This window comes from Tamandua tetradactyla, chromosome 7 (assembly GCF_023851605.1).
Source record: "Tamandua tetradactyla isolate mTamTet1 chromosome 7, mTamTet1.pri, whole genome shotgun sequence".
NCBI lineage: Eukaryota > Metazoa > Chordata > Mammalia > Pilosa > Myrmecophagidae > Tamandua > Tamandua tetradactyla.
In genome coordinates this window covers 46120185-46135328 of record NC_135333.1, presented here as the reverse complement: position 1 = coordinate 46135328, position 15144 = coordinate 46120185, and the positions used below count along the sequence as shown (strand labels likewise).

Sequence of the window (15144 nt, the reverse complement as noted above, 5' to 3'; positions counted from 1 at the left end):
CCTGTCTGCTGGCTGCAGTGCAGGCCCGCCCTCCCTGGCCCCTGACCCTGACCTTCACCTGCCCTGTCTGCTGGTTGCAGTACAGGCCACCTGGATGGCCTATGACATGGTGGTGATGCGCACCAACCCCACGCTGGCTGAGTCCATGAGGCGGCTGGAGGATGCCTTCCTCAACTGCAAGGAGGAGATGGAAAAGAATTGGCAAGAGCTGCTCAACGAAACCAAGCACAAGTAGCAGCCCTGCTGCCCGCCCCTGAGCCTGCCCACCGCCACCTGCCTACACAGAAAAGCCACTCAGGGAGGGAGACTTCTCTGTACAGCAGGGAAGCAATGACCCAGATGGATGGCTGTGTGTATAACACTTGTTTCTCAATAAATGTATTTTCAAGCACAATGAGAGGATCCCTCTCCATGCTGCATATTAAACCTTGTGGACAGACCATAAGAAGTATAAGAGGCAGATCCTTTCATGGATTCAACTTTTATTTAGTGCCAGTAGTGCTAAGCATAGAATAAAAACAAAAAAGGACTGAAATAGGGACAACCCAGCTTGGAGATTAGGACAGGCAGCAGTGTTCAGTTTAAATTTATTTACCTCCCTAGAAGTGGGTTTCAAACAGGACGTAGGTAGAAACATCATTTATGGTGTGTCTGTGCTCAAGCCCTTGTTCTGGATGCCCATATGTGGGTCCCCTTGTTCTCTCACAGCTGCCCAAAGTGACCAGGACCCATTTTCTCCGTGCTGCAGATGAGGGGTAAGAGTTCAAGAGCCTTGTGCAAGCCCACACAGCTAGTAGGTGGCGGAACTAGGGTTAGACCAGGTCTTGGGTCCTGTGCCCTTACTTTATCACTACCAGGTCTCATTTATAAGTTGAGGGTGGAAAGTGGGGTGGGCGGAGGACCTCTGGAGGGGTTCAGTCGGCCTAGAACCATCCCATTTCCAGAGGCTCGATGCCCCCCGCCAGGAACAGGTAGTCTGTGCATTGTACAAAGCGGCAGGAGCTGTGCTGTCCTGGCTGAGGGTGTGTGGGCCCAGGGTGGGGCTTCAGTTTCACAGACCAGGACTCAGACCCAGAGGGTACTTAGCATAGTTGGCATCAGAAGAGCAGAGGGCTAGTGCCTGGGAATGCCCCAAGCCAGACCCTTAGCTGACCTTGGGATGGGCAGAAAGCCCTGGAGGACGTTTTCCCGGGGAGTAGAAGGGAAGTGCAAGTGCGTCTCCAACCATCTCCTCGGCATTACTGGCTCCTTGGTGACCAAGTCTGTGCCATTCGTGGGGAGCCCACCAGTGACTGGCTGTTGGTGTTTTTCGGGGTGGGGTCTGTCCCATAAACAGATTGTCCATACACAGAAGCAGCTGGGGCTCTGAGTCGCATGGCCCCTGGCCCGACAGGAGTCCAGAGAACTCCTCCTCGAGGTGCTGACACTTGAGCTGAGCTAACCAGGAGTCTAATCAGGTAAAGAATGAGTCAGGTGATGATCTTGATGTTGCAAACAGCAAAAGTCCTAAGAGCTGGAAGCAGCTGGGTGCAGTGGAAGGCCAGGAAAGGCTGTGGTAACAGGGAGCCGGGCTCTCCTGGGGCAAGCTGTGCTGTCTTCAGTATGGGGAGGGGAAGGCAGAAAAGGAGACGAGTATGAGGGTGGGGAAAGGAAACACACTCCAGAAATAATCCAGAACTTTTAAAATAGAGGTTTATCACAGGCACGGAAACCAATTCCAGAAACAAGAGTTCTGGATTCTAGCCCTGCTCCTGGATGCGGGTTTCCCCTGAGGTCTGGAGAGCAAAGTCCACGTGGGCAGCTCAGAGAGTAGTCTGCAGGGGCTCCACGGGGGGCAGAGTCAGGGTGAAGGGACAGAGGACCCCCTGTCCCCCCATGGGAAAGGGCTGCAGCTCATTGGCCTGGAACTGGGCAGTGTCCTCAGAGACGGTGAAGGTGGCGGTGACGTGGTGATTGAGGCAGTAGATGGTGCTGCCCAGCACCGCGCAGCGTAGGGGGGCGGGGGCAGTCAGGGGCAGCGGGGCCGCACGGCTCCAGGAACGGGTCACCGTATTGTAGCGCATCACCGCGGCGCCCACGCCCCGCAGCAGGTCGAAGCGGTAGAGGAAGCCCCCTAGGGCCACCATGTTACTGGAGCGCCGGTGGCTGGCACTGTAGGGACACTCGTCCCACGCGTCCTTCCTGGGACTGTACCTGAGCAGGCGGTAGAAGAAGTGGCCCCCCGTGACGTAGATGTCCCCACGGCAAGCCACAGCCTCGTGTGCCACAGGGAAGGTGCCCGCGGGGAGAGGCGCCCGCGAGGTCCAGGCGTCTGTGCGGGGGTCGTAGCACTCCATGCTGTAGAGGCACTCACCCCCGATGGCATACAGCAGCCCGTCCAAGGCCACCAGCTGGAGCTGGGCCCGGGCCTGCTGCATGGGCCGTACCTGGCTCCAGATGTTGGTCAAGGGGTTGTAGCAGAAGACCTCCTTGGAGCAGATGGCCGCATTCCCGGAGCCTCGGATGCCCCCTGCCAGGAACAGGTAGTTGTGCATCGTGCATAGGCCACAGCCCCTAAGAGGGGCCTCCTTGGGCACCTGGGTCAGGGGCCGCCAGGCATTCCCGAGCGGGTCAAACACGTGCAGGTTCATGTGCGGCAAGGGCGCGGGAGCCTCGTCACCGCCAGAGCCCCGCAGGGGTCGTGCCGGCCTCCCCTGGCAGGGCCCTGGCAGCTCCAGGGCGCCCAGCACCGCCTGGCCCCGGCCGGTGCGCAGCCACAGGATGCGCTCACGGTCAGCCCCGCTCAGCCGCCGGTAGAGGTGCGGATTTCCCAGGACGTGCAGCAGGTTGGCGCTCATCACTGCGTAGGCCTCCTGGGCCAGTCCCGGCTCCCTGCGCTGCCGCGCAAAGGCCAGCGCGTCCAGGCAGCTGCCCAGGTCCAGGCGCAGCGGCAGAGCCGTCGCCGTGGCCCGCAGTTGTGGGGGGCCCGAGCTGGGCTTCCGCGGCTCTCCCACCGCCCCCCAACTCCCAGGCCTCTGCAGAAAGACCACGAGTTTGCGGACCTCTTTCTGCTCAGTGAGTGTACCCCCACTGCCTGCAGGGATGGCACCCTGCCCATGCTCCTCTCCCGCGCGGCAGTCGGTGTACAGGGAGCTCCCGGCACTTTCGCACCCACTGCATCTCCTGCGCCGGGGCGCGGGCTGTGGGTCTCGTCTTGCAGCTGGGGAGGCAGGGTCAGGCTGAGGGTGTGCGGCAGGGCGTGAGGGGGCCATGAGCATCGGGGACCAAGACGAGTCCAGAGCTTTCTCCTCCCTTCCATCCCCTGTTGAGCCTGGGGGACTGACTGCTGTGGAGTTTCCAGGCTGTGGCACTACCAACCCCATGCCTGCTGTGTCCTTGCCCACTGAAGAGCCTTGCCTCTCCCCCAGGATGGGGGTGACCCCATCAGAGAGAGCACTAGACTGTCTGTTTGCAGAACTTTGGGAAGCGCAGGGATCTGCAAGGCTCTCAGGGACCGCCCTTGAGTCTCTCTCTTGTGGCCTCTCTAGCTTGGGGAGTGGATGACTTCTCAGAACCATTGCAATGAGGTTCCCCCAGCTGCTTGAGACCTGTCCCTCCTGACAGCATTTGGACAGAGCCACACTGGGCTCCTGGAATACAGCCCTTGACCCCCTTGGTGGGGCTAGGGAAGGGGCTGGGATGGGGGAAGGGGCTGAGGAAGGACCTGGGGCCAGGGCTAAGGAAAGGGCTGGAGTGGGGATAGGGGCTGGGGCAGGAACTGAGGAAGGGGCTGGGGTGAGGATAGGGGATAGGACGGGGGAAGGGGCTGGGGCTGGGACTGAGGAAGGGGCTGGGGCAGAGGCTGGGACAGGGGAAGGTACTGGGGTGGAGGCTGGATCTGAGGAACGGGCTGGGGCACGCGCAGGAGCTGAAACAGTGGAAGCGGCTGGGGCGGGGGCTGCTCTGAGATTCCCATCCTGGGGCAGAGAGCCTGCGTGTGAGTTTGGAAGAGCAGAGCCTGCACCTGGAGGACCCATGTGGGGACGCGATGTGGGTGAGGAAGCCGAGAGTGGGAGAGGCTTAGAGGGAGGATTTGTGGGAGTGGAGGCTAAAGGAGAGGGGGCACAGCGCAGTGTGCCTCTTGGTGTTCCTCTGTCTAGGGAATGCCCTGGCCCCAGGTCAGTGACCTGCTTGCCCACTGCCTGCCTGCTGCTGGGCTCCCCCTGCACTTGCGGGGACACTCTGCCTTCTTCATGGCTGCAGCTCCCTTGCTTTTCTGTCCTTCCAGGCCCCGAGCAGAGGAGGGAGCTGCTGTCTCCAGGGCCATTCGCCCCAGCCTTTCCGGCACTGCAGGGCTCTGTGGGTACCTGCCCTGGGGTGGAGTGTGGGTATCCCCAGGGCAGCCCCCTTGGCGATGGGCCCACGAAGCCTGGAGGCCGGCTGAAGCTTCTGGAGACAAGCACCTCCCTCCTTGCCCAGGGCCAGCCTTCCATGAAGGCACTGCCTGAGGCCCCCAGATCCTCCCCAAGGCACTGAGGACCAGTCTCCCTGCTCTCAAGCCCACCAACCTTGTCCCCAGAGCCTCCAGCTAGCACTGGGACTGGCTGGGGCCTGCTTCCCCCAGATCCCCTCTCTGAGCCATTAGTTAGGGGACCCATCTGCACGGTGTGGGCTGGAGGCAACTCCTGGAGGGCGGGTCTGTGAAGGCAAGGGGGCCCCTGGGAGCCGGCTGCCAGACCACAGGCCTGGGCATCCAGAGTGGCCGCATCCACAGCGTCCCATACACTCACCACCATGCCCAGGCGTAGGGCGGCTGGCTTTGGGGCATGCCAGGCACTGGCCTCTGTGCCGGTCTCCACCTGGCTCCACCGGCTGCCTTGGCTTCTCCGCAGTGAAGGAGGCGGACTGCCACCTGCCTGCCAAGTACCAGTATCCTGTTCTGCTGCCTGGCTGGGGCCCTGGGGCCCTGCCTCCACCTCCGCGTCCCTACCGGGACCCCGAGGGATAAAGTGTACCAGGATGGGGGCAGGTGGCCCTCGTGCTTTGCCTGGCCTGGGAGGCTCCCTTCTTTTTCCACGCTGCGGCCTGGTGGCCACATTGCCACTGGCCTCCTCAGCTGTCTTGCATGGAGGGCCTGTTGTGAGAGCTGCAGCAGGACCGCCCTGGCGGGACCCTGGAGGGTCCCGTCTTCCTTGCTCTGGCTCCTCAATGCCACTGCTGACCTTGAACTTAGGGCTTGGGGCCAGTTCAGTTCCCACAGCCTGAGGAGGCTGAGCCCGGCCGGTGGTGGACGCTGATCCTGTCGCGGATGCTGATCCTGTCGCGGATGCTGATCCTGTCGCGGATGCTGATCCTGTCGCCTCCTGGTCCTGCGCAGAGCCAAACCAGTGCCAGGCCAGTGCCGTGGCCGCCACCACAGCCAGTGCCAGCAGGGTCAGCATGGTGCCGTCCCAGTCATCATCCCCATCCCAGCTCCAGTGAGGGCCGCTGGACCCAGGAGTGCCCTGACCCATGGTGTAGGCTGCTGTGAGCCAACGCAGACACCATCTGCCCTACTCAGAGCGCGCCCAGCTAGGGTGGACGCAGGTGGGCGGGGCTTCCTGCGCTGAGGGGCTGGCCTGTTGGGCTGCGGTGGTGGTATTGGAGCAGCACAGGCTGCGAAAGGCCTCTGAACTTGGGCTCCCCCGCCCCCTACCCAGCTGCCGCTGTTCCCAAGGCAAGTGGCACACCCCAAGCACTGCACTAGCAGCCCACAGCCCCTCTGCCCCATGGGCCTTCACACCCCAAGCTCATCCAGCCTCCCCCGGTGCCCCTCCTCTGAGCCTTGGTGCAGCAGTGGGCCCTGGCAGGAAAGGGTACCCATGGGAGATGCTATCTCTTGCTCTAGCAATGTGATGCAGCCCTGATGAGGTTACCAGAAACCCGAGAGGCCGCTTCCACTGTGGGCCACGGGGGAGAGCAGGGCTGGGGGTGGGGACGGGGACTATGATGCCTGCCCACGCGTGACCCCCACTCCCTGGAACTGTGTGTACAGATGCACAGCTAATGCTATCATCTTCCAAAGCAGAGCGTGGCACAGGGACTGGGAGCCTGCTGACTAGGGGGCCCTGACTCTCCTAGCCCCTACCTTACTCCTTCTGGCAGCCTCTGGACTTTCCTTACCCTGAGTGCAGCAGAGATGGGATAGGGCTTTCAAAAGGAATTTTCTTAATTTGTCAAGAGAAAGAAAATGAGTATAAGTCCAAAAGTTGTAGTTCCTTCCTTAAGGGGCCAAGCTTATTGCAGCCTCCTGGACCCGTTCCCTCCCTGCCCCTTCCAGAGTGGCCCTGACATCGGCATGCCGCTCTCACCATGATTGGGGTGCCCCACCCCAGGCACCTGCAGCCCACACAGGCCCTCCCTAGCCCATGGGCCTTCACCAGCCTGGTGTGAGGGGTTCTGAGTCCAGCCTTCATCCTGAGTCCAACTTCCCATCTGCACTGAAATCTCATCCCTGGGACCACCCCCCACCCCACCCTACTCCTCTCCACCCAGCCTCTGGTGCTCCCATGGGACACCCCTGCCTCCCTCAGGTTTGGTTTCTTGGGGAGGAGCCATGTCTCCTCCATCTGCTTCTCCCTTAAGGGGCTTTCAGGAGTAAGTCTTGGGACAGATGCCAGGCAGTACCCTAGAGGCAAAACAGAGCTTGGGGTCCATGGATGAAGGCAGGACCCCCAGAACATGGCAATCCTTTTTCCTTCCTCTGGGACAGAATGTTGGGTGCGGATGAGACAGAGGTCACATGCTTGCTGCAGAGATATAGCGAAGCAGTCTCTGTGGAAATAGGCACCTGATGTCCTGAAAAGACTAAAGTGTTGCAAAGCTCCTTGAGTCTGGGGCAGAAGGAGGCCTGGGAAACCTGTAACTTTTTGACTCATCAGGTCACAGGGAAGCAGATGGTTCAGCTTGTGCTGCCTCCTCCTCCATTCTGTAGTTATATTTTTTACTTTCTTTACCTAACAGCCCTATAAAATATACCATGCTGAACCTCTTAGGGACTTTGAGTCTCCATCTGAGCTCAGAGTCCCACCTGGTCCCAGCTTTAACTATATCTTTATCTCTTGTGTTTCTTTCTCAATTTCCTGTCGCCTCCCTTCAGTCCTGACACTGAGCTGCGCTGGTCAGGGCAACAGAATGGCTCTGGGAATGTCTCCCTAACTCAGACAGGAGATGGCCACGGAGCATCCCTGGCACACAGCCTGGACTCTGATGAGCTTGGGCATCTCACCCCATCTGGCCTGTTCCCAGCTCCCTCTAGGGCCTATTAGATGGCAGAAAGTGGGCTGGACTCTCAGGCCTTAAAGGGGCCCTTAGTTTGAGGAAGGGGTTTCTAGGTCCTCCCCTTATTCTCCACCCCTGTCCCTGCACTGCATGCACACTTTCCTTCTTGCCCCCAAGTAACCTGTGCTATACATTCTTTGTTTCCTGTCAATATTTTATTAAAATATCGTTGTCCATTCATCACCGTAATCACTATTTAGAACACCTGCATTGCTCCAGAAAAAGAACAAAAAAAGAAAAAAGACATATATCCCATACCGCCCACACTGACCACTACCACTGTAATCCACCCTAATTTTTCTTTACCCCTTATCCCCCCCCCCATTATTTATTCTTTTTTTTTGTCCTTATTTTTCTACTCATCCGTCCATACCCTGGGCAAAGGGAGCACCAGCCACAAGACCTTCACAGTCACACGGTCACACTGCAAAAGCAAGAGTGACGCCACTGGAATACAGCTCAGCAGCCTAGGCACTTCCCTCCAGCCACTCCAGCATCATAAACTAAAAAGGGACATCCACACAATGCATAAAGAGCAACCTCCAGGACAGCCCCTCTACTCTGCCTGAAATCCTGCAGCCACGGAAACCCTACCCTGTCCCATGTCTCTCCCCCCCACCCTGGTCAAGTAGACCCTCTCAATCCCATAGTGCCGGGCCTCAGCTCATCCCCACGAGCCATGACTCATGTCATCAGGGAGACCCACACCCCTGGGAGTCATGTCCCAGGCAGGGGGGATAGCAGTGAGCCCACCCGTGAGAGAAAGGCCACACCCAAGCAACAAAAGAGGCTTTCTGGGGGTGACCTCCAGGCACACTCATAAGCAGGCCTACTCTCTACCCCCCTGGAACAAGCCCCAGGGCTTGTTTATACATACCCAATTTATGCATACCCAAGAACGAGGGCATGGCCCACAAACTGGCAGTCCCCGATACCTGCAAGAACACTGGGAACTCCCGGAGGTTGGGGGGAAGCCCAACATTTCCTCCCTTCTCCCAGTTCCCCAAAGAGACCACAAATATCCCTCTACTCTGCCCAAATCACTCTGGGATGCATCACACTAACCCATACAGACCAAGATCCCACTCCTCACTCAAGTCTCCATGCAACCATGGTTTTTTAGTAAACTGACCACACAAATTATGTAATATGCTACCAAAAATATAAATTTTGCATAACATAAAAATCTCTCCTTTTTGTCTCATACAGAAGTTGAAATTTTAAACTATGGACCAAATCATGCTTTACCCTGTATTCTGATTTGCCTTTGTCCTATCCACATCAGCTTCATTCGTATCTCTAGTCAGTCTGATCAGTTTTTCAGCTTTTTCAACAGTTACTATATGGGGTAGTACTAACTTCCATAGTTTCAGTGCTCTAACTCAGTTTCAGGTATCACACAAATACCTAAAGTTCCAGGGAATGACCAGGTTATACACTGTCATGGTCTGGTTTATGTGTCAACTTGGCCAGGTGGTGGTACCTGTTTGTCTGTTTAGGCAAGTGCTGGCCTGTCTTTTGCTATGAGGACATTTCATGGAATTAAACTATGATCAGGTCGGCTACATCCACAGCTGATTCCATTTGTAATCAGCCTAGGGGAGTGTCTTCTTTAATGAGTGATGCTTAATCTAATCACTGGAAGCCTTTTAAGGAGGATTCAGAAGAGACAGACTTTCCTCCTGCTTCAGCCAGCGAGCCTCTCTTGTGGAGTTCGTCCAGACCCTCCATTGGAATCATCAGCTCGACATCCTACCCTACAGATTTGGGATTCTACATTCCCATGGTTACGTGAGGAACTTCTATAATTTTTATTTTTACGAATATTTCCTGTTGATTCTGTTTCTCTAGGGAACCCTAACTAATACAACTTGGTACCAGGAGTGGTTCTTAAGAAACAGAATCTTAAAAATGGGTTGTTTTTTACATTTTTTTATTTTTTTAAATACCAAAAAAACACAAAGCAAATGCAAACATTCCTATTTTGATCATTCCATTCTACATATATAATCAGTAATTCACAATATCATCACATAGTTGCATATTCATCGTCATAATCATTTCTTGGAACATTTGCATCTATTCAGAAAAAGAAATAAAAAGACAACAGCAAAAAAAATTTTGCATACCATACTCCTTACCCCTCTCTTTCATTGATAACTAGCATTTCAAACTAAACTTATTTTAACATTTGTTCCCCCTATTATTTACTTTAATTCCATATTTTCTACTCGTCTGTTGACAAGGTAGATAAAAGGAGCATCAGACACAAGATTTTCACGATCACACAGTCACATTGTAAAAGCTATATCATTATTCAATCATCATCAAGAAACATGGCTACTGGAACACAGCTCTACATTTTCAGGCAGTTCCCTCCAGCCTCTCCATTTCATCTTGAATAACAAGGAGATATCTAATTAATGCATAGGAATAACCTCCATGATAACCTCTTGACTCTGGAATCTCTCAGCCATTGACACTTTGACTCATTTCACTCTTCCCACTTTTGGTCAAGAATGTTTTCTCAATCCCTTGATGCTGAGTCTCAGCTCATTCTAGGATTTCTGTCCCACGTTGCCAGGAAGGTCCACACCCCTGGGAGTCATGTCTCACATAGACAGGGAGAGGGTGGTGAGTTTGCCTGCTGTGTTGGCTGGAGAGAGAGGCCACATCTGAACAACAAAAGAGGCTCTCCTGGGGGTGACTCTTAGGCCTATTTGTAAGTAGGCTTGACCTATCCTTTGTGGGGTTAAATTTCATATGAACAAACCCCAAGACTGGGGGCTCAGCCTATAGCTTTGGTTGTGCCAACTGTTTGTGAGAATATCAAGAATTAAACTTGGAGAACTTGAATCTCTCCCCATTCTCACCATTCCCTGAAGGGGATTTTGCAAATACTTTTCCACTCACTGATCAAATCACTCTGGGATTCATCGGGGCATCACTCTGGACAAACCAACAAAATTTCATGTCCTACCCAAGGTTCCATGTACTTATGGTGTTCAGTTAAGCTGTCTACATAAGTTATATTAGGAAATGCACTAGTCAAAATATAAATTTTGTACCAAATAAACATTTTTTGCTTTAGTCTCACACATAAGGTGACATTTTAAAATATTAATTACCATCTATTTTCAGCACCCTGCAGTAGTGACATTCCTGTGTTCTTCTTTATGCAAAAACATTTTTACATTTGTACATTTAGTCACTATTATTTTACACTCTAGGCATTCCTAGATTATACCATCTCAATGTTTATCATCTATCTTTCTTTCTGATTTCATTTATGCCCCCAGCCCTCCTCCCTCTATCATTCTCATGTTCAGCTTCATTCAGTGTTTTAACGTAATTGTTCTACAGTTAAGTAGTATTGTGTTTCCATTTCTGAGTTTTTATATTCAGTCCTGTTGCACAATCTGTATCCCTTCAGCTCCAATTACCCAATATCCTACTCTATTTCTATCTCCTGATGGTCTCTGTTACCAACGAAATATTCCAAGTTTATTCACTAATGTCAGTTCATATCAGTGAGACCATGCAGTATTTGTCCTTTTGTTTTTGGCTAATCTGACTCAGCATGATGTTCTTAAGGTCCATCCATGTTGTTACATACTTCATCACTTTATTCTGTCTTACAGCTGCATAATATTCCATTGTATGTATATACCACAGCTTCTTTAGACACTTGTCTGTTGATGGACATTTGAGCTGTTTCCATCTCTTGGCCATTGTAAATAATGCTGCTATAAACATTGGTGTGCAAATGTCCATTTGTGTCCTTGCCCTCATGTCCTTTGAGGAGAGACAGCATATAGATGGGTCCTGTTTTTTAATCCATTCTGCCAGTCTATGTCTTTTGATTGGGGAGTTTAATCCATTAACATTTAGTGTTATTACTGCACGGATAGTACTTTCTTCTACCATTTTGCCTTTTGGATTTTATGTCATATCTAGTTTTTCTTCTTTTTACCCTTACTGATAGTCATCCTTTCTACACTCTTCTCCACACCTCTCTCTCTTCTGTCTTTTTGTATCTGTCTCTAGTGCTCCCTTTAGTATTTCTTGCAGAAATACTAAATTGGTCACAAATTCTCTCAGTGATTTTTTGTCTGAAAATGTTTTAATTTCTCCCTCATTTTTTTTTAACATGGGCAGGCACCAGGAATCGAACCCGGGTCCTCTAGCATGGCAGGCAAGCATTCTTGCCTGCTGAGCCACCGTGGCCCGCCCTCTCCCTCATTTTTGAAGGACAGTTTTGCTGGATATAGAATTCTTGGTTGGCAGTTTTTTCTCTTTTAGTACTTTAAATATAGCATCCCACCGTCTTCTTGCCTCCATGGTTTCTGCTGAGAAATCTATGCATAGTCTTATTGGGCTTCCCTTAAATGTGATGGATTGCTTTTCTCTTGCTGCTTTCAAGATTCTCTCTTTCTCTTTGACCTCTGACATTCTGATTAGTAAATATCTTGGAGTATGTCTAGTTGGACCTATTCTCTTTTGGGTACACTGCCACTTCTTGGATCTGTAATTTTAAGTCTTTCATAAGAGTTGGGAAATTTTCAGTGATAATTTCCTCCATTAGTTCTTCTCCTCCTTTTCCCTTCTCTTCTCCTTCTGGGACACCCACAACACGTATATTCGTGTGCTTCATATTGTCATTCAATTCCCTGAGTCCTTGCTCATATTTTTCCATTTTTTCCCCTATATTTTCTTTTTCTTCTTGGATTTCAGATGTTCCATCCTCCAGTTCACTAATCCTATCTTCTGCCTCTTGTAGTCTACCATTGTAGGTTTCCATTGTTTTTTTTCATATCTTCTACCATGCCTTTCATTCCCATAAGTTCTGTGATTTGTTTTTTCAGGCTTTTGATTTCTTCTTTTTGTTCATTCTTTGCCTTCTTTATATCCTCCCTCAATTCATTGATTTGGTTTTTGATGAGGTTTTCCATATCTGTTCGTATATTCTGAATTAATTGTTTCAGCTCCTGTATCTCATTTGAATGTTGGTTTGTTCCTTTGACTGGGCCATAGCTTCAATTTTCCTAGTGTGATTTGTTATTTTTTGCTGGCATCTAGTCATTTAATTACCTTAATTAGTTTATTTTGGAGATTGCTTTCACTTCTTTTACCTAGTGTTTTCTTGCTGAATGACTTTATTGTCTATCTGTTCTTTGACATTCAGTTCAGCTTTTTCTGGACTTCTAGCTTAGGTTTTGTTTAACAGAGGAGAATTTTTCAATTCTTGTTTTCTTTTTCTTGCCCTGCTTGTATGGTTCCTTTTCCCCCCCACCTTTAAGAGCATCTACTTAGGTATTATAGACCCCAGCTGGATTTTTCCAGACCAAACCGGCCTCCTATCAGGAGGTAAGAGTCACCTGCATCAGTTTTCCCTGAGGGTGAGACCCAGCAGGTTGAAAGACTTTCCTGTGAAGTCTCTGAGCTCTGTTTTTTTTTTTCATCCTGCCCAGTATGTGGTGCTTGTCTGCCTGCAGGTCCCACCAGCATAAGATGAGGCTTCAAATGACCAAGCCCTGGTGTCTGAATTCCTTGAGGGAGTGATTCCACCTAAGTTGGACTTCACCCCTTCCCTGGGGAAGGCACAGGCTCCAGACAAGCGCTCAAACAAGCTTGTTTCTGCCTATGTCTGGGGCACTTGCAGCCTGAGAAGCCCTGCTGCTGTATCCAAAGGCAGTCAAGCCTTTGTAGAAACACAGCCACAAAAACCTCTGTTTCCTTTTTTTTTTTTCTTTTTCTGTCAGCCCTGCCCCCTAGGCACTGGGCCAAAAGTGAGTGACCTCCGCTTTGACCAGGTTCACCTGAGCTGGGGGCCTATTTTTAGTAGTCAAAAATTTTAAATTAATTCCACAGTTGGCATTTGGTTGGGCTCAGCCCCTGCTGCTGGTAAAGTCTCTTTCCTTTCCCCTCTGGGAAGCAACCTGTGGGAGAGGCTGCACTGGCCACGGCAGCTTGGGGAACTCACAGTTCTGGGGGGGCTCGCAGCCAGTCCAGCTGGTCCAGACTGGGGTATGCTGTGTGTCTGGTCACTGACATGGCCCCAGGAGCTGTTCTGTACTGTTTCTGGTTATTTAGCAGTTGTTCTGGAGGACGAACTAAAACGCGCACATTGCTAAGATGCCATCTTGGCCCGGAAGTCAAAAATGGGTTTTTAATGAATGGTTTTCTAAACTGACTGGACTCAAAGGCACTAGGGACTCTGATTCCCTTAATAAGAATGACATTGCCAATCAATGGAGTGAGTTGGCAAAAGAGATAGTCAAACTATCACCATTTGAATCTATGTATTCGATTCACTTGTATGAAGCCAGGCTCTGGGGGATAATGTTTTTGAAACCTTTACAGACTTTTGTGGAAATAGTAAGTATAGGGATGTTGGCTGGTTGTTGTTAGATACACTGTATACATTAATGAGTGAAAGGGATGGACTTAAGGCTTCAAACAAGAAGCTTAAGCCGTCTGACAGATGTAGATGTTTCTGTGAGTGTCCTGAAGGAAAATCTTATTTCCTGTAGCCATAGACTTGAGATCTCTGAAAATCACACTCAGAATCTTATTATTAGAATAGCAACTTTACAACATAAACTGAAATCTCAATCTTGCATGGTGTCTGCCATTAAAGTGAGGGCATTGATTGGAAAGGAGTGGGACCCTGAAAAATGGGATGGCGACATATGGATTGATAATGGTGTTGGTGGAGAGGTTGAAACCCTAGTTTCATGCTGAGTCTTCTCTAAATAACCCTGTAATAGTCTGCCCTGAGGACATAGCCACCCCACCTCCAGTCTGCCTTGTGGAGTTGGCCACCCAACCTCCACCTGAAGGGATTAGCCCTAGAGTGATGAATCCTGTTTCACCAGATGAAACTGCAAATGAATGCCATGAAGCAAATGGTTTGGAAAATACTTCTACTTTTTTTCATGACACACCCCACCACCCCTCATTTCTTCCAGACCTATAACTAGACTAAAGTCCCAACAGGCCCCTAAAGGTGCAGTACAAAGTATCACACATGAGGAGGTACGTTATACTCCAAAAGAACTGTGTGAGTTTTCCAATTTATATAGACAGAAATCAGGAGAATATGTGTGGCAATGGCTTTTAAGGGTGTGGGATAATGGTGGAGGGAATATAATGCTGGATCAGGCTGAATCCCACTAAACAGAGATTCTGCATTTAATGTTATAGCTCGAGGGGTTAGAAAAGGCATTAACAGTTTTTTTGAATGGTTGGCTGAAATGGATCAAAAGGTGGCCGACATTACCTGAGGTTAAAATGCCAAAACTGCCCTGGTATAATGTAGATGAGGGGATCCAGAGGCTTAGAGAGATTGGAATGTTAGAGTGGATTTATCATGCAAAGCTTGCTCTTATACCCCAGGAATGCCCAGAGGATGCACCTTTTACCAGAACAGTAAGAAATAAATCTGTGAGAATAGCACCATCATCCCTGGAGAGCTCTGTGGTTGCACTTGTCTGTAGGTCAGATATTACTGTGGAAACTGCTGTCAGTTTCCTGAGCTGGAATCCTTAAACACAATGGAGATAACAGGATCCCAAGTGGCAGAAGCCAGGTGGCAGCACTTGATCACCAAAGACAGGGTATACGTGGCTACTATAATAGTCAGCAAACTCAAAGCAGGAGTCAAAATAATCTGACTTACAGAGATTTGTGGCATTGGCTAGTAAATCATGGGGTACCTAGAAATACAATACATGGTCAGTCTACTAAATTCTTGTTTGAGCTGTATAAACAAAAGAGTTCTAGGTCAAGTGAACAGAAGTCTAACCTGAATTACAAAAACACAGAGTCATGGCCCCTTAATCA

General features: G+C 50.8%; 2 protein-coding genes across 2 annotated transcripts in view; one reads left to right on the top strand and one right to left on the bottom strand.

Annotated features, from left to right (window-relative positions):
- The window catches only part of SYCE3 (synaptonemal complex central element protein 3), a 69491-nt gene extending 69097 nt beyond the window's left edge, over positions 1 to 394 (top strand). Inside the window, exon 3 of the mRNA XM_077169301.1 lies at positions 81 to 394. Within this exon, the coding sequence (XP_077025416.1) occupies positions 81 to 235 (155 nt within the window). The 3' untranslated portion in view covers positions 236 to 394. The remainder of the gene's footprint in view (positions 1 to 80) is intronic.
- A 1408-nt stretch (positions 395 to 1802) lies between these two features.
- On the bottom strand, positions 1803 to 5492 carry KLHDC7B (kelch domain containing 7B). The gene has a single exon (XM_077168195.1). It carries the CDS (start codon positions 5490 to 5492, stop codon positions 1803 to 1805), a length of 3690 nt encoding a protein of 1229 aa, XP_077024310.1.
- Positions 5493 to 15144: the final 9652 nt, after the last annotated feature.